Source organism: Cordyceps fumosorosea (genome assembly GCF_001636725.1).
Source record: "Cordyceps fumosorosea ARSEF 2679 chromosome Unknown scaffold_11, whole genome shotgun sequence".
NCBI classification, from domain to species: domain Eukaryota; kingdom Fungi; phylum Ascomycota; class Sordariomycetes; order Hypocreales; family Cordycipitaceae; genus Cordyceps; species Cordyceps fumosorosea.
The window spans coordinates 794,432-816,859 of NW_017387311.1; the positions used below are offsets into that span (position 1 = coordinate 794,432).

The 22,428-nt window shown below is 53.7% G+C and overlaps 5 protein-coding genes across 5 annotated transcripts; 2 read left to right on the top strand and 3 right to left on the bottom strand.

Moving 5' to 3' along the window:
- Positions 1 to 6,587: 6,587 nt before the first annotated feature.
- On the top strand, positions 6,588 to 8,183 carry ISF_05049 (AT hook, DNA-binding motif protein; the record flags this gene model as incomplete). The annotated part of the gene is made up of 1 exon (XM_018848654.1): positions 6,588 to 8,183. One exon carries the CDS (start codon positions 6,588 to 6,590, stop codon positions 8,181 to 8,183), a length of 1,596 nt encoding a protein of 531 aa, XP_018704380.1.
- A 195-nt stretch (positions 8,184 to 8,378) lies between these two features.
- Positions 8,379 to 10,697, top strand: ISF_05050 (threonine synthase; the record flags this gene model as incomplete). The annotated part of the gene is made up of 4 exons (XM_018848655.1): positions 8,379 to 8,428; positions 8,919 to 9,021; positions 9,091 to 9,463; positions 9,532 to 10,697. The coding sequence occupies 4 exons, from the start codon at positions 8,379 to 8,381 to the stop codon at positions 10,695 to 10,697; spliced, it is 1,692 nt and encodes a 563-aa protein (XP_018704381.1).
- A 529-nt stretch (positions 10,698 to 11,226) lies between these two features.
- On the bottom strand, positions 11,227 to 12,432 carry ISF_05051 (mitochondrial carrier protein; the record flags this gene model as incomplete). The annotated part of the gene is made up of 4 exons (XM_018848656.1): positions 11,227 to 11,435; positions 11,491 to 11,637; positions 11,725 to 12,090; positions 12,186 to 12,432. 4 exons carry the CDS (start codon positions 12,430 to 12,432, stop codon positions 11,227 to 11,229), a joined length of 969 nt encoding a protein of 322 aa, XP_018704382.1.
- Positions 12,433 to 13,730: 1,298 nt separating this feature from the next.
- Positions 13,731 to 14,870, bottom strand: ISF_05052 (arylsulfatase; the record flags this gene model as incomplete). The annotated part of the gene is made up of 1 exon (XM_018848657.1): positions 13,731 to 14,870. The coding sequence occupies one exon, from the start codon at positions 14,868 to 14,870 to the stop codon at positions 13,731 to 13,733; it is 1,140 nt and encodes a 379-aa protein (XP_018704383.1).
- Positions 14,871 to 19,363: 4,493 nt separating this feature from the next.
- On the bottom strand, positions 19,364 to 20,549 carry ISF_05053 (Zinc finger, CCCH-type; the record flags this gene model as incomplete). The annotated part of the gene is made up of 2 exons (XM_018848658.1): positions 19,364 to 19,859; positions 19,915 to 20,549. The coding sequence occupies 2 exons, from the start codon at positions 20,547 to 20,549 to the stop codon at positions 19,364 to 19,366; spliced, it is 1,131 nt and encodes a 376-aa protein (XP_018704384.1).
- Between the last annotated feature and the right edge of the window lie 1,879 nt (positions 20,550 to 22,428).

The window sequence follows — 22,428 nt, forward strand, 5'->3', positions numbered from 1 at the left end:
GGGGGGGGGGGGGGGGGGGGGCCTGTAGGTGTTGTCGCATAAGGCAAGGCGAGTAAGGCTTCCAGCTTCTGCTGCCGCTTGCTACTTCCTCGGACGGAAGAGGAGAGAGAGAAGGAGGAGGGCAAAGGGAAAAGCAGACCGGGAACGCGGAAAGGGGAAATGTGGCTTGCTCTCATGAGGGGTCAAGACTCAAGAGGTTGCGACGTACGTAGTAGAACCGGCGAGCGCCGACAGCAAGCAATGCTTACCAGTCAGCAAACGAGAGAAGCATGGAACAGATACTGTACGCATACTAGCAAGTACAAACCAGGTGAATGAAAAGGAACTAGTGGCTTTGGGGTGCGTCATTTGGGGGCTAGTTTTTTAGAGAGAGAGCTTCCTTAACATGATGAGAGAACGCTCCGTCCCGGCGCTTGAGGAACGTGGCGTCCTGTCCGTACATGCACATTTTGGCAAAGGATCACTGGTAGCCAGGGCATTGCTTGCAACTCACTAGATGAGCTCCTTGTTTATTAATTCTCCCATTTCTTGGTCAGTGGCCGCCCCCTTGCTGCCAGCCATTCATACATCACACACTTGGCTCAGATTTCATATGCAGGCGCCCGCAGGATAGTAACAGACGAATAAAAACATAACCGGTGCTCCATAGAAGCATATACGAATGCTTCTAGTGCCCTGCGAGGCACTGACCGTTCCCTATCGACAGTGGGAGAGTTGCCGCCCGACCAGCTAGTAGGGGGGGTCTCAGTCTACGAATAGAGCCACTGTAGGGTCGGTCCCGGGGTTCTTGGGATGGGCCTTCCGATGCAGGGAGGGAAGGAGGAGGAGGAGGGGGGTCTCGAGAAGTCAAGTCAACCTGGATGAACAAACAATCCTCGTTACAATGCCCACCCAGCCTTCCCCATCCCATCCATCCGTCCATCCATCTGCGATGCCATGGCCACACGCCCGCTCTAGGCCCCTGCGGAAGCTTGGAAGCTCTGTCCCCGGACCCTGCTGCCCGTGAACAAGCTGCCATGTATGTTATTTTCATTTTATTGCTCTTGTTTTTTTTTCTTCTTCCTGGCGGCAACGGGACGGCCTGACGATACTTACTGCCGGCTCCCCTCGCATTAGAGCGGACATAAAATGAACGAAATAGTCCAACGCGACCTGTCGCCTCCGTTGGCTTGCTCTATCACATTGCACAGCAGAGACTTGCGGCTGGTCCATTGAAATGTCGTCACAACCCCCCGTCGTCCGGTGTATTAGTGATTGTGAGATGCCCAAAAAGCTACGGTACACCAGACAGTCGGGGTGCCGTGGCTTGTGAGAGGCGAGGCTGCAGCACAACTGATCTGCTGATCAACGTCGAAACATGTACTCCCATCATACGGTTATTTTTTCTTTTCTTTTTTTTTTCTCTCTAATTTTCCATCCTTGTTTCACGATAGGTTAACTATGATGGAGGTTGAGGGAGGGGGGGAGCAAAGCTGATTCTAAGCTGGGCCAACTTACTCGGGCTTATTCCGCTCTTCAACATGGCATGATCAAAGCAGCCAGCCCAGCGTCGACGTGGCCCAGCCACACATTCTAGTTAGTCGCGGAGTTGTTCCCCGACACATCCTTTCTTGCTTTTTTTTTGTTGTGACTTCCCATCCGGTGTCGGAGACGTTGTGCTTCGACTATGCCATGTAACGAAGCTTCGACGGCTCTCTGATCACCAGACGAAAATGCATGCACTGATTGTCCGTTGCTAACCTTGGCATCGCCCACCCCGGCCACAGATAGCAAGCCACACACAGGAAGCAAATCATCCGTGCTTGTTGGATCTACGACAATACTCCCCCGGTAACGGCAAACACGCCCATACACCCTTGCTGAGGAACCTGTCATGTCCGTCAAAAACGCTCTCCATTTCCGTGGCGCGCGCTAGTTAGTGAAAAAGTCAACTGCGAAGAAAAGCTGTCAGAGGAAATGCGAATTTGGTAAAATGACGTATTCATTTCCAGCACAATTCCCATGGCTCTGAAGCTTGGTTCTGTGAGCGCTTCTCTCACTCTGTTTCTCTCTAGACGGTGGGCAGTCCACCACAACCCCCCCCCTTTCCCAGATTGGCTCTCGAGCACCACAGCGTCTCAATATCCAGAGTCTAGCCCTCAATCACAATACCACAGACTGAGGCAATTACACGGCATGGATTCACAAGAAAATTCTCTTCGTCAGCTGTTCAATCGTCCTCCTGTCGCGCTACCTATGTGATTCCCCTACCGTCTTGACGCTTGTGTGATTGACAGTCAACTCTCGCAATCCGCTTGCGAGAAACCTGGAGTCTCTCAATGATTGGATGGCTTGCTTGGCTGCCCAAGGTGAGACGAAAGAGCCGGCAAGCTGCTTGGCGGTCCGGAGCTCACCTCTGCTATAAGAGCGACGTGAGTCGTCTTTGCACGAGCTTGTATATCCCCAAGGCCGAGAGCATTCCGTCCTTCTCTGTTCATCCGTAACACCGGTGCGCAGAGCAAAGACCGATAATGGGCGAGAGAAAGAAAGAGCAGCACAGCCAAGACTGTGATTCGGTCATTGTCATGCCGATGGCGTCGGAGGCGGCAGATCATCTGACGAGATGTGTAGATAAGGATCCGAGTTTCAAAACGCCCACCCCCGGGGGCGGCCGGCGGCGCGCTTGAACTCGGCTCAAACAAAAGGGGCCCTGGGAAACAAAATGCTACGTTGGAGCCCATTCTTCTGCGGCTGGAAGGCTGCGCCCAGCTTGTTAGTAGAGGGCGATCGTGCCTTGCGGAGAACGGAGATTTTTGGGCCGGCCATCTCTTTCGTGCATACAAACAACTATACCAAAAAAAAGGCCATGGACCAAAAACTTTGTCTCCACTTGATAGACAACTATAAACTTGTTTGTATTACATTCGACCAACTTTGTATGACATTGGGCGGAGGACAACCACCCCCAAATGGAGGGCCAGAGTAGCACAATCGAGGCTGGTGGTCCGTGGTCAGTCAGTCGGCCACGTACTGGCATATGCTATGAAGATTTGAAGCAATTGAAACTTGCGGAGGAGGCGTCCTTTGTGTTGCGCTGTGAGCTGTCCCGTCCTTATCCTCCCGTATCATGGATCGCTAGCGTCAAGCTGTGCAGTGTGATGAATCAAAATCACCTAACAGTCCAGTGTAAGAGGACGGCTTGTCGCCCAACAGCAATAGTGGGCGGTGCCTATGCTGTACCAGGCACACCGAAAAGATTGGACCATCTTCCCGACAGCGAGATGCGTTTCTTACTCATGGTCGCTCGACGCATTTTCGTTGACCGACGTGCGATAATTCGTAATGTTGAGGGAGTTAGAGGTGGTGATGGGGGGGTGTACATCTACTGGAGAAGAGAATGTATGTAAAGCGAGGGATCAACGACGACCAAGACGAATAAGCAGACCTAATTTTGGAACCACGCGATGGCATCTGCTAATGACACTCGGGAAATGCTGCTAGTGGCTTTTCGCCAGCGGAAATGCGCTGCAGGAGACTTGTTGGGGGGCAGTCATCACCACCAACAGCTTCGGTGGTTGTTTCTGGCAAGGGCCCCCCACGTCTCGGGCCTGACAGGGTCGGCACGAGAAAACTGATTGCCTTTCTGCACATCTATTTAGTGGCATGGCGTGTGGGTGGCGAGAGAAAAAAGCTGTCCACTCTGAGACACAGCACAACAGTGCCCTCTTCTCAGCCCATCTTCCCATAACTTTACAGGGCTCTGCGACGAGAGGAGAGAGGGGGGATGATCGCCCGCCCGCCCACAGTCCACAGTCCACAGTCCACAGCGTTTTCGCGCTGTTGCAGAGCACAAGACGTCCGTCGGCACAGCTTTCTGGTCTTTGCGCTCTTTCGAATTTCCCAGCGTTTTTGGTGTCATCCGGCGAGCCAAGGTTCGGCATTTGCGAGAGATTTAAGGCGATGCCGGCGGCCACCTTTTCCTCATGTAGTCCGGTCTAGTAGTCCGGTCGGGGTCTCGACAGCGCCGCTACGCCGTTGACCACGCCGAAGAAGCAAGCCCGGCATCAGCGCGATTTACAGGGTCCTTTTTTTCCAGATTTCTATAGCCAGTGGTGGCCGACGTCGGGCGCGCCTGGGGGGTTGGTCAGGCGTCGAAAATCCCATCAGTGGTTCGCACCACCTGCAAGGCGGACAAGCCCGTTTCCCCTTCGTTGTCGTAATCTCGTTGCCTGGCTCAGGCAAACAAATGGAAACGAAACGAATCTCGTCTCACGACAACAGCAGAAGCCAGCGGCGCCCTTGATTGCCTACTGTCGGTAGTTTACCAAGGGATGGATCCCGCCGTCAAGGTGCCCGCAACAGGATCTGCAGCATTAGATTGGCCCCAAGCCGAGCAAGGCATTTTTCCCAAGCCTTGTGACCAAAAGCTGCTCGGCGCCGACTTTCCAACGAGAGCGCCATCATGGCTTCCATTGGTAGTTTGAACGTTTTGCCCACGCTAAGCTTATCTCTGTTCGCTTTTGAGTTGTAATTGGCATAGTCGGTGAAACAGAAAGATCTGGCCGGATCGCTTTGCCGGAAAAGAATGTGTATTATTTCTTGACGTCAGAAGCAGGGCAGTTGAAAATAGAGCCCATTGTTTTCTAGTTAGCAGGGCAGTGCTCTCTCTGGACGCCCGTAGCGGCGCCAGTCTTCAGCGAATGCGGGCGTCTCCCTCCCCTCTAGAAGAGAAATCAATCTGCAAATAATTCCGTAAACACAACATTTCCTGTACATTCTCTTTACTGATAAGTAGCTATGTGCATCGCCAATTTCAAATTGTTCTTTGGTCGGAATCAAGAGCGGGCTATGGTGGAAGGCGCCGTGAGCTCCGCCCGCTCGCGGCATTCGCCCAGCCACACCACTGAGCAAACTGCTATTACGCCGTTGTATATAATTCAGAGTGACGGTGTAGATTCAATAATTACGGTATTTGTCTTATTATCCAAGACAGACGAGGATTGCGGCCCGTAGACCGACTAACGGTTATCCGTCAGTCCGTCAGCGATTGGCGTTAACAACTCGGCAGCCCGCCACACCACATACTGCGAGAGCTCGTAACCGCCGGGCAGCCAGTGACTCACCTACTCACGACATGGGACACTTGCTGCAAATAATGTCACGGTTTTAACCACCGTAGGGATGCATTTGTGTAAGCTCGGCATAGAGCACATGGAGCGCAGCAGCAGTCGACCATGAGCAACCCCGAGCCCGTCGCCAATGCTGTCGTGGAAGCTACGGGCAGGATGGGCCGAGCTCGAGCCACGGCCTCCTGCATATTCCCAATAATCTCTCAATTTCGTGGTATTACAAAGCGAGGGGATTCTCCTGTTGGGCAAGAAAATGAGACGCAGCGTGGAGCGGAGAAGTTGGCGCTGTGTCACTGTGACGCGCGCAGTGGCGCAATTCCATGGCGCGAATCCATCAAAATGCGAGACACTTGATGTCAGGTGAAGAAATTCGGCGTACTGTCATTTTGGAGGGAAAAGGGAGGCCTGGATCCCGACATGGAGGTGCTGAGTGTGCTGCGGGAAACAGAGCGCGTGCATGTGCTGGTCATACTCACCTGCTTCGTCAATAGTTGCACAAATTTAAGCAATTGAGGCCAAAAGCGAGGATTCACAGTGTTTTCAGGGGAGGGAAAAACATTGAATTGTTAAAAACTTTGCTGCGCTGGCTTGCCAGAGGTAATTGGCGATGTTGGGCTCGCGTAGCACAGAGACCCATGGCGGCCCGTAATGAATACATGCCCATGATAATCTTATACGCAAAGAGATAGAGACAGAGACAGAGAAAAGACTATCACATTCGTAGCCTTGGCCCCCAAATGAATTGGTCCTCTCACCACCCACTTCAGACTTGGCAAGCAGCTACCGTCGGCGCTCCCTTGAAAATGAGCCTGGAGATGGCATCGTGGCAAATGCCAGTATGGTTACGCCACCATGGATCTGGGAAATTTAAACTTAAACTGCGAGAACTGGCAACGAGAAGTGAAAACGAGCATTAAGAGGATATATTGAATGTTTTTACTAATTCGACTCGCTACCTGTCCCGGCCTTGCTTGCGCCACCCAGCCATAATACACGGGCGACCGCTGAACTAATTACGCGGGTGCCCGTTTGTACCGGGTTTGGTCATAAAATGGTATTTTACTATTACTTTCTGACGATTACCCCGTCATCAAAAATTTTGTAGGGTCAAAGTCAGAACTGTAGGTAATCAGGGACAAGCTACCAAATTTGTATTCGTGAGCATCTTCACAAACTCCACCACTATCCGTACTCCAACGACAGCTCAGGCTAAGCATCAATCCGCACAGATACTGTCGCGGGAAATATTATCTATGAAAAATTGATAAAAAATACTGGAACTCTGCTCAACAAGTTCGATACCATGCTTATGCATTGTACTCTGGTTATTATCCATCTTCTGCTTGAACACGGTCACGTGGGTTCGCGTCGGTGCTTGTCGCGCGCATAAAGAAAACGACGCGCTAGTGGTTCTGAATACATCTTGCTAATGAAGCATCTGAAACGAAATTTAGTCGCATCGCCTCCTTCATTCGATACATGGCTGGCGCGGCGATAATAGCTGACTCCGATGATGAGTCAGACGCCAATACCTTTTCACCACCACCCGCGGGGCAGCTAGAAGAATTGCACTCGTTTGCTAGCACCACTTCAGAACCTGTCAGCCTGGCCACGTCGTCAACAGATCCCGTCTTTTTCCAGGGCGTTTACAATGAGCAGCAGGATGCTGCTGTCAGGGAGCAGCGTCTGAGACTCACCGGAGGGGACATTACCAGTCTCCCGCTCACGGCGCCTACTGGGACCGAGCAAACAGATCCTGTGTCGCTACCCTCGCAGTATCCAGCAGGCACGCCATCCGCTGTGGAAACGGATCGTATTCGCGCTTCCAACGTGACGAAATCGGCCATCATGAGGGGAAAGAAGACGAGAAAAATCAATGCTACGTTAGCGGATCCGTATGCTTTCCCTAGCAGTCCAGAAGACGGTGAGAGCCAAGACCGACATCACGCCGGCCTGCGTTCCTCATTGAAGTCTCGCGAAGCTGTGGGTGCTGGCGTTCCCGACGATGAGAACATGGGGCCGCCCTCAAGGAAAAGACAGCGACTGGATGAACGGCAAAACAACACCGTGGACAGCTCTCTACCACCTACTGCACCTCCAATCTACAGCAGCATTCCTCCAACAATGCCTCCAATCATTGTCGATGACACCATTGACCACATGGTTGCAGTCAATTCAAGCAATTATTTGGCTCCAACAATAGATATCAACGACGACCCGTCACTCATTATACATCCGCGCGGCCTAACCAGCAGCCAGAAGGAGCAATATCAGGCGGTTGAACTTGCAAGGTCGAGTCACCCAGAGCAGCAAAAGGAGAACGGAGATCTTCAAAAGCAGTCGAACCGCAAATCTCAGCGCCAAAAGACACCATCAAAGAAGTCAACTCCGTCCATGATGAGATCGTCGAAACGACTAGCAAAGTCTCAAGCTGAACAAGGCCCTGCAGAGTCTGCTTCGCTTAGCACGCCGTCTGATGCACAAGAGATGGAGCAAGCAGTGGTTCTTCATGATCACGAAGTGGAGGCATACGGAGAGAATGATAACCAGACCGTGAGCGAAACGAAGCCAGAGGACGATGTTTACGAAGTACAACCAACGCCGGTCAAGCCGCCCAAGAAGAAGAGAGGCAGGCCAAAACGGGCAGAGAAACAGACGCAAGCGGCCCAGGATGCGCAGTCGGAGCCAACAGAATCCACCGATGCTGGAAAGCCTGCAAAGAAAAGAGGGCGACCGAAGAAATCCGAAGCAGCTGTCGTCGAGGAGCAGAACGAGGAGGTTTCACCCATAGCAAAGGAGTCGGGGACGAAACTAATAGCGGGCGATGAGGCAACGAATAAGACGGCTATCACGACAGATGGAGACGTTGAGAATCTAACAGCGCTAAAGGACGTCAAAGTCGATGACGAGAAAACGGCCGTTACACCTTGCGTTCTGGCGAAAGTGACACCGCAGAAACCAGCTGGCAATCGAATAGCAACGCCACAAACTGGAAGTGCGGGCAAACCACTGTACCGGATAGGATTGAGCAAGCGGTCAAGGATCGCACCGCTTCTGAAAACGCTACCAAAGTGAGGTGAAGGGTCTATGGCGTCGCCCAAGATCCGATCGATCGTTGGCGCAAGGAGTCTTTGCTAGCTTCAAGTCCATCATGCCGAGCCATCAAGGCTAACCACGCTTCGATCAATGATTGCATGATTTATTAATGAAATAATGATTTCTTTATTGTTTTTCAATCTTTCAGTTTACGCAGATTTCCTTGCGCACAAGATGGCTACCGACGTCCAAGCTGGACTAGACCTCAACTGGACCCTGACAATGTACTAACGCGAGTTGCGGAGGAATTTGCAGTTCATCTGGGCTAAGCCGGTGGGCGGCGACTTGACCCGACTCTCGGAACGCCGTGACTCTATCGGAGTCTCTCCCCACTGGTCGCTGCCCCTCCAGGAAGTGGCATGTGGTCGGTGACAGCTTTACCACTGGCCAGGCGTTGATGATATAAAGGGAATTTTGCAGACGGGAGGGAAGATTTAGTTCGATTCAATTGAAGCAGGCAAATTTAACACTCGGCAGGAAAAAGGCAGCACGACAAAGCCACGACGAATCGCGCGTCCATTTGCACCATCTCATCGCCGATAACGGGTCCCCCCTCCCCCACCTGCGGTAGTTTTTTTGCGACGCCATCTTGTAACCGTCAGATCGACTTTGAACATCACACTTCTGAAACTTCATTCTTTAGTCACTTTCCGCCAACTCTCTATCATTTCCAATACAATAATTTTCCTCTAATATTACACTCCGACCAAGCAGACCGATGGCGACCAATGGCACCGCTGCGGCCGATGCCCAGCCCGAGGCCACGACTGGCAACCCTTCACATCGTTATCTGAGCACTCGAGGCGATGACTCTGGAGTGCGTCTTGACCTACCCGTCATGGTTTCAATACCTCCAATTCCAGTAACAACTAACACCTTGACGCAGTTTACCTTTGAGCAGGCCGTTCTCAAGGGCCTTGCCTCCGACGGTGGCCTCTTCATCCCGGAGGCCATTCCCGCCGCCACCAACTGGCAACAATGGAAGGACCTTTCCTTTGCCGACCTGGCCTACGAGGTCCTCTCGCTATACATCTCACCCGACGAGATCCCCCCCGCCGATCTCCGCGACATCATCCAGCGCAGCTACTCGACGTTCCGTCACGCCGACACCACACCGCTCGTCCACCTGGATGGCAGCCACTACCTGCTCGAGCTGTTCCACGGACCGACATTTGCATTTAAGGACGTCGCGCTACAGTTTGTCGGTAATCTCTTTGAGTACTTTTTAGTTCGTAAAAACGAGGGCAAGACGGGCAAGGGTACGGCAAACTCCCACAGACAGCACAACACGAAACAAGCAGGCTAACGAACTGACCTGAAAACACAGACCGCCACCACCTCACCGTCGTCGGCGCCACCAGCGGCGACACCGGCTCCGCCGCTATCTATGGCCTCCGCGGCAAGAAGGACGTCTCCGTCTTCATCATGTTCCCGACCGGCCGCGTCAGCCCCGTGCAGGAGGCGCAGATGACGACGGTCCTCGACGCCAACGTCTACAACCTCTCCGTCGGCGGCACCTTTGACGACTGCCAGGACATCCTCAAGGCCCTCTTCGCCGACAAGGACGCCAACGCCGCGCTCAACCTCGGCGCCGTCAACTCCATCAACTGGAGCCGCATCCTCGCCCAGATCGTCTACTACTTCCACGCCTACTTCTCCCTCGCGCGCCAGTCGCCCGGCTTCGCGCTTGGCGACAAGGTGCGCTTCGTCGTCCCGACGGGCAACTTTGGCGACATCCTGGCCGGCTACTTTGCGCAGCGCATGGGCCTGCCGGTCGACAAGCTCGTCATCGCGACCAACGAGAACGACATCCTCGACCGCTTCTGGAAGACGGGCCGGTACGAGAAGCAGGCGCGCGGCGAGGAAGGACAAGCGGAGGCCGCCGTTGGCGCGGACCCGTCCGGCGTCAAGGAGACGCTCAGCCCCGCCATGGACATCCTCGTCTCGAGCAACTTTGAGCGCCTGCTGTGGTTCCTCGCGTACGAGTTCGCCGCGACCGCCGGCATGGACGACGAGTGGAACAAGCGCCAGGCCGGGCAGGAGGTCGCCGGCTGGCTGCGCGCCCTCCGCGACCAGGGCGCCTTCGGCCCCGTCTACCCGGACGTGCTCGCCGCCGCCCAGCGTGACTTCGAGAGCGAGCGCGTCACCGACGCCCAGACCCTCGACGCCATCACCCGCTTCTACCGCCGCGTCGGCCAGGTCCTCGACCCGCACACGGCCGTCGGCGCCGCCGCCACGGAACGCTCCCTCGGCCGCGCCGCCACCGTCCCACACATCTCCCTCTCCACTGCCCACCCGGCCAAGTTCTCGGGGGCGGTGGAGAAGTCACTCGCCGGCGAGACTGGCTTCGACTTCGCCGCGCAGGTGCTGCCCCCGGAGTTCGTCGGGCTTGAGACGAGGGAGCGCAGGGTGGCCACGGTAGAAAACGACTGGCGCAAGGTGCGCGACCACGTCAAGGCGCAAGTGGAAAAGGAGCTCGCGGGGCAGCAGTAGAGGCGGGATTACGAAAACAAAAACATAATTTGATATTAGACCAGGGCGCTTCAAGCATGTGAACAGTTTGAATTGGTACATTTGACGTTTCGTTCTTTACATAGGAGCAATAAGACTATAAGGCTTTTCTGTAGTCTCGGCACATTTCGTTATTGTACTAGCATTTGTATTATATCGACCTGTTTGCGTCTCCAATACTGCATAGTTACTGGGCAGCCACACCAAAAAAAACGGATAGTGTTTTGCTGAAGAAGGGAACACGGTCAAAAAGAGCCTTCCACCATAGTTCAACCGCCGGCATAAAACGACGAGAAAGAATACACAATTCAAAGAGCTGGTGCTGGAAATCATTCAAAGAAACGCCGACGTAGATGCATCAATAGTATAGGTAGCGTGGTTTCCTCCAAGGCTGCGCATACGCGTTTCCAAATGTTTTCTCGGAGCATTAATAAGCACAGGATGGCAATGCAGCTCATCCCGGGTTAGTATGCAGGGAGTGCTTTTCCTGGATAGCCTTCAAGTCCGTCGCTTAGCCATTGTCTTTGATGTGCTTTTTGATGAACTCAAACGACGAAAAGAAGATGGCATTGACGACGCACGAGCGGCTCATGGAAACTGCCAACCCCCGATACATGTCCCGCTTGAAGAATGTGATTTTGGGTGCAGGTTCAACCTTTTCGCCACGCGCGTAGAGAAGGGAGTTGCGCTGGTATATACTCTTAGCCGAGTCAATAGGATCTGCATTCGGTGTCAGCTTTGCATCGGTAAGAGCGGACCAAGAGGCTCGACTTACATATGATGGCCCAGGAAACAAGGCCACACGAGCCGCCGGCCGCTACTACAGCAAGTTTGTTGCTGCTGTCTCCCGCAAGCGTAGTGCCGAGCTGCTTCCCACTCTCATACACCATAAAGTATATGCCCGTGCCGACAGTATCTCTCACTGGTGAGTGTTAGCGGGATCGAAAAGGGGGCTGTCAGATTGACTTGCATTGATGTAATCGGAAGCCAGTATAAAGCCCCAAGACACCACGGTGTTTTACGATGGTCGCCATGGTCCTTAGAGTGCCTTTGTTCTGATAGCTCTGGGCGATGGCGGCGCTTGTTTTCTTGGCTCCGCCACGCTCTGCTAGCAAAACGGCTACTTGCGAACTGAGTTTGCTGAGCTCAAACGGACAGGCTAGTATGGGTATAACAGCTCCAGCCGTTGCACCGGCCGCACCAAAGCAGGCAATTGAGTACATATTTGGGTAATTGCCTGGCTTGTTGACGTAGCGCAGAATGTCGAACCCCATATTCTGTTTTACCCACCCGGCGTAGGCATGTTTCGCTCGCTGATATATTGAGAATGAGACCGTCCGTACGAGAGTAATGCTAGCCATGGGGGCCGTCACACCTATTTTTGGCATATTCGTTAGCAAGTTGTTTCAAAGCAGACATATGTGCGCCAGATATTTCGCCAAGACGCCATCGCAACAATGCTATGCTTACCGCGAAAGAAGCCACCCAAAGATTCCGTTTTGTAAGTTTGCTTCACACAATCGAGAAAGCCACGGTACTGATACGTCTGCATGCGAGTCTTGACGCTGTCGAGAGGAAACGCGACGAGGGTTGAAAAGGCGCTGGAGCTGCTGGCGGCGATTTCGATGCGGTAGCGTTTCGTAAGAGATTGGCGCGGCTTCTCACGCGCGGCAGGCGCAGCATTCTGTGTAGCTGACGGAGTCGTGTTGCTTGGCATCGTGGAAATGATTTGAGGACGAGAAGTGGCTGTAGGCGCATGTTGTGGGTTGGTAGAGCTTTCGCTTGTGCTCATTGCCTCTGGCGAGATGGCAGCGGCCGGTCACAGACGCGTTCAGGCTATGGCCCCGATGATTCGAGGCCAGAGTCTGGAGCGGTGATCGCAGCGTGGCCAGTCGCCAGAAGCGCCGTGTCCATCAATCGTCTGAGACTCGACCGGAAGGGGCGGGGAGTCAAGGGGAAAAGCGCCGCCCAAGCTTGTTCGGATTGAGATCAATTACGACGCCGAATGCGCTGATGACCTAGACAGAGTTTCGCAAACGATTGCCTTTGTGAAGAATATATTGTCCTTGAACAGTTACAAGAATTGAAGGGTATTGTGAAATACCGAGGAACGAATGAGGCTGGATACGGCGAAAAGAGGAGGAGGAGAGAGCTGGAAGGCTTGGTTTGACTCGATGATGAACCCGATGGCGGGGCGGGGGCTGCGTAGCAGTCTGTAGGTAGCCAAGAGACCCACTGGTAAATCGGCCGGCCTAGAGGCCAGACCAAGATGGAACGACACAAAGTGTGGTGCCTGTGTATCGCGCAGACCAAATCCAGACGCCTGGCGCGAGAGACAGTTTCGATGAAAATGGATGAAGGAGGGATGATTGATTGTCTTCGAGCGGACGCTATCTTGGTCGCAGCTTCTACAGATGAGGGGATCAAAAAGGTGGAGATGGGGCTGGCAGGAGCTCATGGCAAGTCTACCTGCCAGTGCTACAGGGATACAGGTGCTCCTACTAACCTATGTACATAGTTACCAGGTTAGTAGACTAGGAGCTACAGAGGTATCAACCAATGCTATGGCGGCAGTGTAAAGCTAATCATTGCATCGGTAGTAAATTGATGCTGGTCCCGCCAAAGAAGTCTTCCTCCACGCAGAAATGATACATCGTCTCCGCGATTCATTCAACCAGCTTCACGCGGGAAGCTCCTCATGCAGACAACTCGACCTATCAAGTCGAGACAGCTGCTGCAGTTGGCCCTTATTCTTATTCCTTGCTACTGTGGGGACTGCATAATACGGTTTTAGACCCGCTGCGATAGGCCGGTAGGTGAGGACTAGCTCGTTGTGGCTTTCCCTCCGTTTGTCGACGCTCCCAACTCAAACACACCAACAGCAGCCGTCAAGACTCAGCACGTCAACAACCAGAGCAGAAGTCAATTATCGATTATATTACTTCTTCTTCGCCGTAGTTGAGATGCTAGATACAGCCGTCATCACTCGATCCGGCTTTGCAATCGATCCCTTCACTATGTGACCAACTCTCTTCCTACTGTTGGGTCCATCACCGGACGGATATGCTGCAGATGGCCTGGCACGAGATTCGGCCGACCGATGAACTTGATCCAGCTGTATGGGTCGGCGAACTCATCATTCAGCGACGCACGCTGGCCTTGTACCGCCTCGGGAAACTCGCCTGCCACGCCAACCGAGCCTACCTCCGCCTTATACGCCTCCCATAATCGCATCAGCGCGGCAAACTTGTCCGGTTCTGCGTAACGAAGATTCTCGGTCTCGCCAGGGTCGTTCTTCATATGGAACATCTCCCATTCCTGTGGTCCTCGCGGTGCTGGCACAAACACTAGCTTCCAGTGGCCTTGCCTCAAGGCTCCGGACCCGGCAATCTCGAATCCCGTCACATAGGTCTCCTCGTGGATATCAAACTCCTCATCCATGCAGCGGGTCGTCTCGTCGCCATTTCTCGAGTGCAGAGAGCGCAAATATGGCAGCCAGCTTTTCCCCCGCAGCCCAGCAACCTCTCGGCCCTTGTAGTGTGTGCCTGGGTGCGTCAAGCCGGCCATCTCCAGAAACGTTGGCACAATATCCATAACGGTGCAATATGCTTTGGTAATTCGGGCATGTGAAGCATTCGTACCCTTTGGTGGCTTGACAACAAGCGGGACTCGACAGCCCCCTTCTGTCGAGTGCATTTTAAACAGCCGCGATGGCGCCGTGGCGGCTTGTGCCCAAAGCGCTCCGTACCACACAAAGGAATCTCCCCGGCCGATATTGTCGAGGGAGTTGTTATAGTATTTGGCAATGTGAGCTGCCACCTTGTCTCCCATGATCGGCTGGGCTTCATACGAAGCTCCTTCGGCCCCGTTATCCGACATGAACAAGATCATGGTGTTGTCATATTCTCCCGTCTTACGGAGATGATCGACAACTCTGCCGATATTCCAATCCATCCGATCAACCATGCCGGCATATACTTCCATGGCTCTGGCAGAACTGTCTCTTGTTTCTTGGGGCAAATCTTCCCATTGCTGAGACTCATGCTCACCAACACACACAAGCGGATGGGAAACGACGTCCTGATCGACGAGGCCAAGCTTCTTCAGACGCTCAATACGTTCAGATTTAAGAATCTGAGGCCCATTGCGATACATCCCTATGCACTATGAGTCAAAAGGGTTATTTGAGAAGGGAAGTATCCTGCTACCAGTTAGGGCATCATACCGCGATATTTATCTGCTACATCCTTCGGGGCCTGTAGTGGCCAATGGGGTGCAGAAAAAGGTAAATAGGCGAAGAACGGTATCTTGTCATCATCATTGTCTCGCTCAGAGAGATATTCGATCAGTTTAGAGGCATAAGCATCCGAAGAATAGAAGTTCTCCGGAAGTTCGGCAATGTGACTGTCCTGGACGTGTAAGGCTCGAGTGGCTGTTTCGAAGAAACGATCTGCGTGGTCCTGATCCTCATAGGCTGGTTCATAACCTACAGTAGGGATCGGTGTCAGCAGATACTCCTGCCTTCGACGATTTCATGGCAGCATACCATAGTGGTTAGCACAGCCAGGTAAAAGGGCAAAAGATTTGTGGAAGCCACGACGTATGGGATAGTGCTGGGGCTTTAATCCGAGATGCCACTTCCCGGCCATCATGGTGTGATATCCGCCGTCTTTCAGCAACTCAGGGAGAGCAACGACGCGCTCATTCAAATAACCCTCGTGGCCAGGCTGGCCTTGGTGAGCGACAGAGCTACGCGTGAACTCGGCCAACTCTCCCAGACCGGCAATGTGATGGTCAGTACCTGTCATCAGCATGGACCGAGTTGGCGAGCATGCTGCGGCAACATGGAAGTTTGTGAAGCGGAGGGCATTTTCTTCTCGAGCAAGAGCATCAATGTGCGGTGTCTGGATCTCGGAGCCAAAACAACCACAGTCGCTAAAGCCCAGGTCGTCGGCAACAATAATCAAGAAGTTGGGCCGCGTCATTGAAAGAGCGCTGCACCCAGCAGATCCAAGACCAAGTGGACAAGTGAAGCACAACTTTACAGTAACCAAGACGGAAGGAAGAGGAACGAATTTAAGTACAGACAACAACAGACACAACCGTCTACACAAAGCCACCCACATACACCAACCAGCGCCATTCCATCTCTATGTTCCCCTCATTTTACGGATTAAAGCAATCACAGTTAGCCGAAGCCTCGCCACGATAAGCTGAACCCGAGACGAGGAACTCGCACGAGCAGGGCTGCGCCGGTCTGCATTGCCACGAGGCATGAAGTATTGAACAGCGAGCTTGTATGCGGACTTCGGCAAGCCCTAGCTCCATTCCTCCAGACAGTCTTGGCTTTCATACCCATGCAAGCTAAATACAAAGGCAGGTATCGGCAAGTGATGCGAGCGAGCGGTACCACAATCTGCACGGACTGAGAATGGTAGGGGGCGGGGAGGAGAACAGAAGGCATCCCGGTGGGACATGTGTGCGCCATGGAGACGAGGCTTGCGACATACTTGCAGAACGGCCAATCCAGTGGCGTACTTGACCTCGCCGATTTTCTACGGCTGGATTCCCATGCATAGAGCTCGGAGAAATTATGTATGCGTGACAGCGGGCGACCAGGCTTGCGTGGCTGTTTGGCGCAAGCAAACAAGCTAAGCTGCGGCACCGAATGGGCTATGGGTTCTTCGACTCCATTGGTAATGAAGCAAAGCTTAAAGGGCATTCTCTTTGAAGGTCTAGGCCGTCGGGGACCAGGGCAAAGGTTGTCCTCCGTGGCCTCGCATTGCGTGAGGCGACCCTTGGCACAATGGTGCAGTTTCCCAAGACATTCATGGTCGATTACGAAGAATGCCGAACAAGATTCCAACAGTTCCAATAGACCTACATTTTCGATGACTTGGTGATTATGAAGACGACAACGACATAGTGCATTGTTTGCTCGCTCATACCTTACTACCCGAAACCCGCCGTGATACACTCACCCTCTCGTTTTCCAATATTGTGAACGAAATTTTTCAGGGCGCTTAGTGGTCTGAGAAACTGCGGTGGACAAGACCAGAGCCAGAAACAGCACAACAACTATCCAAGGGCGGCGGTTTGTGGCTTACCTAGCGGGCGTGGATTCATTTTAGAGCCTTATTACCAGCAAAAAACATTGGCGTACAAAAAAAAAATCGAATTGCCGCTTGGGGCCTTGGCTAGAGACGCTAATAGCGGTGAGTCTAGGTGCTAACATCATCCAATATCAAACTGGAGAACAGACGTCGCTCGGCCCGTCCCATCTCGAACCCGGTGGCACGGCCGAGAGGGAGCAACATGCCACAAGTCCTATCCGGACCTACGTACCATACTGGTCTCTTGCCGGGTGGCTTCTGAAAACTGCCGGCATGGATAATTTCGCTCCCTCGTTGAAACCTACGTGTCTCATCCGTGTTCTGCGTTGTTACTTCGTATCCCTCCGCGGGGATCGGCGGCGGAAATGTGTGACACGGAGGAAAGAAGCCGTTCCGAACGGAACGGCGGCTCACATTGGTCGTCGCAGCTCGTCTGCCGCTTCAAGACCAGTCTCATGGAGGCTACGGTTATGGTTTACAAGTATTATCGCAGACACCAAATACCCGGTTAATACTTCCCTTGCGCTTGCTGCCGTATACATGGTATATTTTTGGACATTGTGTTGCAGGGATTTCCGGCCATCCCCTCCTTCCCTTCCATCCCACAAGGTCTCTGGAAGCTGTCGCTCGCTGCAGGACTCCGCGAACTCCGATCGTGGCTGGGTACGACTTTGTAAGTTGCATCACTGACGGTCCAGGCCCCCGGGAGCCGTCGCAACACAAAACTATATGCCAGAATGGGTAAAATGGACGGGGAGGCAGTTACAAAGCTTTCACTTTATCAATTTCGCTCGTGCCCACGAAGCCCCATGGCCAAGGTTTTAGGTCCATGGAACACTGTTCCAGTTGGCTGCTCCCTCGTCCTTTGTCTGAGTTCTTGTCGCCGACTTGCCAGCTTCACACTTACAAGCGGCCGCAACCTATCCATGCAACGCTACACATCCCCACCACACTCACAATATCACCTTGCATGGGCTGTGATGAGCGAGAGCCTTTCCTGCATCTGATTCGTAAAGCGCCGATAGGAGGGGATCAGGACGCGCTACTGAGTACGGAGTATGGAGGATTCATCTACAACAAGGCTGGTAACCTGATAAGCACCACGCTCCCCAATGCCACCCGTCTTCGTTCATGACTTCCAGGCCCTCTCGGCGAAACTCGCTGGTGCCCTCCCCCAGGCTCGCAAATGCGAGCGTCGGGACCGCTGGGCTGGGCCGGTTTGCACCTCTGTCATCGGTATCACGCCGCAGACGAGCGCGACAACGATCTTTGTAGGTTGGCAGTGGCCGCATCGTCGAGCTGGGCCACGCCAACTGCAGCAGGTTGCGCGGTCTACGAGGGAGGGTGATCTAGAGGGTCATGATCATCATGCGTACCGACCAGCCTGGCGCAACCAAGCTGAACCTCTTGGACGCCTCTTTGGGCGCATCTCTGGTCAGTCTACAGCCGGCCAGGCCCGCAATCTTGCTGGCTTTCTGAGCCCCCCCTTCCCCCTCGATCTCTTACTCGCCGCACGCCGGTTGCGGCCGCCTCTCGGAGGCCCAGCCAAGCCGCTGGAAATGCTGCGCGAGAGCCTGGCCGGGCATGCAAGAGGGGGCGGAGGCGGAGAAGCGAGAGACCCGTCTCCGCACCTGCATCGCCGTTACCCATCGCAGCGAAGAGACTGGCATCTTGCGAGCTTTCACGAAAGGCGCGGTCAGGTTAAACCAGCGCAATGGTTTCAGGTAGCAGGCAGTGCTCTTCTCCATGCTGCCTCCCTCACCACTGGCCTCGCGGGTTCCCGTGCTCGTCCGGATTGTGATGGATGGGCTTGACCAAGGAAGAAATCCCGCGTCAGGTGCATCTCTTCGTGTGTGCGCCTTCTCGGTAACGGAGGGCAACTTTTAGCACGGCTGCAATTGTCATACTTTATAGTCGGAGGTCGCCTCTCTGATTTTGCCCCTTTCTAGACCGCACCTCTCGACGGGGCCTACAACCCAAATTTATAGGCCTGCGAGACCCTAGTTCAGAGTATTGTTTCTTCATTGAGTGCTTTGCGCAGATCACAGTCATACTTGGACAGGATAACATGGCGATCCTATAATGCAGTTATACCATTTGCAACTTGATTCGATGCTTATGAAAACTCCCCGTCTATATACGCCAGGAAGCACCGGCGCCTTCCCCATGATGTATGCAATGCTATTTTTTCTTACTTTTGACATGTTGCAGTAATATCGCTTTTACGTACGCTATGCCACTCCGACAACGATGCGAAGTGGAAAGCGTTTTGTTACCGGAGCCTGGATCCCTCTGGTGTTCCCCTCCCATCGCCATGCCCAGGCGTAGCGTACAAGAAGCTCATGCGTCCAATGAATGTACACCGAAAGCTGATTCGGCTTCGTGTGTCCGCTACTGCCGCGGGCCATTGCGGGGAATGCTGTGTTGTGCACAACCTCATAAAATTCCTCTTCTGCAGCCAGTGTGCATGTCGTCCTCCTCGCAAAGAGGGATGGCTCGGCCTTGTCATGCTCAGTATAATGCGGGCCGTGCCGCTCATGACGCAGAGGCAGCGGCGTCGCCGTTCGTCGTCGCACCCTCCGCGTCTGTCGTACCGTCGTCCCCGGCACCGTCCGTCGCGTCATCGGTGGCCTGGCCGGCGGCGGGCGGCAGCTCGAAGCCGTGCTGGGCGGCCAGGCGCTCCTCTTCCCTGCGCCTCTGGAGCGCCTCGGTCTCGCGGCGGAGTTTGTGCAGGTTAAACATGTCGTCTTCTTCTTCATCCTCGGACTCATCCTCGCCGGTCCACTTGCCGCTCTCGAAGAGGGCCCTGCCCGTGTTGTCCTTAGCCTTGCGCAGCTGCTCCTCCGCGGCCTTCTTGTCGAGTCGGCTCTGCTTCCACTTGGCAAACGTCTCGGGCGTGACGGGTGTGAGCGTGCCGGTGAGTTTGTGGCGTTCGGACTCGAGGAAGTCTTCGAGGGTGAGTGTCTTGAGCGGCGACTTGTCGAGAAGGGCCTTTTCAGCGGCCCTCTGCTCCTTCGTCTTCAGTATGAAGCTGCAGAGTCGGGGGTTAGCGTCGAAATGTTTCTAGTGGGAAAAAAACAACATACCCTGGAGGTAGAGCATGCTTGTACATGCACTTATCGCCGCCATTGGGGCAAATCCAAAACCAGCCGTATTTGCCGTCTTCGATCGCAGAGACAAAAAACTTGCACACCTTGTCTGTGGTCGTCTTTTGGTTGCCCTTCTTGGACAAGACGACGGACCGCAGCTTCTCCTCGTCCCAGTCCGCCGACGTCTCCTGCTTCTTCTTCTCGTCCTCGTCTTTTCGCTCGTCTGTGTAAAGGTTCTTCTTTTCCGTCTTGCGCTCCACTGACAGGTCGTGCGCAAACTTGCACTTCTTGCCCTTTTCGCAGTCGCCCTTCTTCCAGAAGATGCAAACGACGGTCTTGGGGTCCACGCCGAACGGGATCTTCTGGATCTGCGCGGGACGGCCGAGGAGAAGGGCGGCCTCTTTCTTGGCGTCTTCGGCGGCCTTCTTCTCGCGCTCGCGCTGCGCCTTCTCGGCCTCCTTCTTCTTCTGCTCGGCGGAGCCGCTACCCTTGAGGTTGCTCGTCATCTGGGCAATCTGCTTCTGCGCCGAGGCACCCTTCTTGTTCTTCATGCCAAAGGTGCGGTCCTCCACAATCTTGGAGGCCGAGGCCTTGTTCTTGGCGGCGGCCGGTTGCTTCTCCTTCTTCGCCATGTTGGGTGGGTGGTTAGGCGATGACGCTCGCCAGCGGGTGAGTGGTGGATGGTGGGGTAGGCGGAATGATGTAGAGACGCTCCGAATATCGAAATTGAAGTGCCGTCCCAAGTAAATGACGGTATTCCCTCGCTATTGAATGTTTTAAACGGCAATCTTGGCCTCTGCTGCCCTCGTCGTTGGCCAAGAAGGCTTGTCGTCGTAAATTCGTCGTAAATCTTGTAAAAGATGTTTCGACTCTTTAGTGGGGAGTCTACTGTGGGTGGATGAGGTCACTAAAAATCACGTGCACGCCCTCTTCGTTTTTGCGGGTGAGCCCCAGTAGCAGAGCCAGCGCTATGCTGGCCAGCCAGCTTCCAAGCCTAGAGTGTCAAGTCCCTGGTTGGAGCTCCTGGAAGCTACGTATACCAGTTCCATCTGCACATTCTCGTTTCGCTTGCGGCAACACAACACAGAAGCGCAACCTTGTCGCGGCTTTGTAAGTGCTTCAAATCAGATATGGAATGCCCGCCTCTATGTGATCGCTAATTTTGTGAATAGTGCACTCCCGTCCCCCATTCAGAGGCCCCTAAGACGGTTGCGCCGACAAACGATTCGCCAAGATGATTTCCGATAACGATCTCTACACTCTGGCTATTTTCCTCGGATCTGCTGCCATGCTTCTCATCATTGTGTATCACTTCCTCGAGGTCAACTCAACGAAAAAACCCGTCGCTGGCGCCAAGACCAAGTCGACATAGCAGGATGACGTGGAAGGAGCGGTGCTGCGCAGACGACACGCGAGCGAAACGAGCGCATTGTACATTAGTCGAGCGTGGTTGGGCAAAGCAATCCTATTTTATGGCATGGGTGCCTTCAAAGAAGGGAGAAGCGTACAATACCATATTACACAAAAGATCTGGGTCCGGTAGCGCATGCAGGTCTATTTCTGCGGTTTCAGAGGCGTCAATTGATTTGTTCCATTTTCAAGTTACGTCTCGTGGTAGTGCATTGCGACATTATGGTTTCTTGTTAGCCCGGCGAGGATGTGTGATTCTTCAAATCGGCTGGCAGCGTTTGCAGATCATTATACGGTGTTGGGTCAGTCCGTGTTAGATCGAAATAAGGGACAGCAGGATTTGGCTGGGGTCTTCGGTTTGATTGAAACTGCAGCGTCTTCGAAATTCGCGTGATTCCGCTGCGACTGTGTGACGCTGAGTCGTCGCAGTACTTCAGTGTAACTTGGCGCGTGAAGTTGCCTCGAGCCGATAGTGTTTGGCTTGCTTGATCTGTCTTTGTATCAATGGTGCATGGGCGGCTAGACTACCCACACTTTCACCATGGAATGGACGATGTGTAAGTCATGTGACGCGAAGTTATTAAAGTCACCTCCTAATTGTGTTAGCTTATCTGGAAAGTGCGGTCCAGTACTGATTGAATTGCTGTTCTTTGGAGCGGTGCGAGTTGCCGTTTGCCTTGAGCTTGGACTCATGTAAACACACACTATGCTTTGTGACTGCTTCCTGATTGGGAAGTGAGCGCAGCACGTGACGAAGCCTTCCTAGGCAGCAACAGCTTGCTTACGTGAAGCAAACGATTGGCCCACAGGCACCCGTTCAACTTGAGCTTGCGCTTGCCTTCGCGCCCCCCCCTGTCTTGGAAGCCGCGCCCCATCCTCTTCCTCGTCAACTTCCCTCTCTCTTCTTCTGACTTCAGCCCAACCATCCCACGTTTCCCATCGTTGGTTCCTAGACTCTGACCCCAGTTGCCATCGAGTATATCAAAGGCGTGCTTCACAATCCTTCGACGATCGTTCTCTCGATTTTTCTCTTAATCTCGACAGCGCTTTTCCCCAACGCCCAACAGACCTTCTCCTGTTGTCACCCAAGCTTTCCATCTG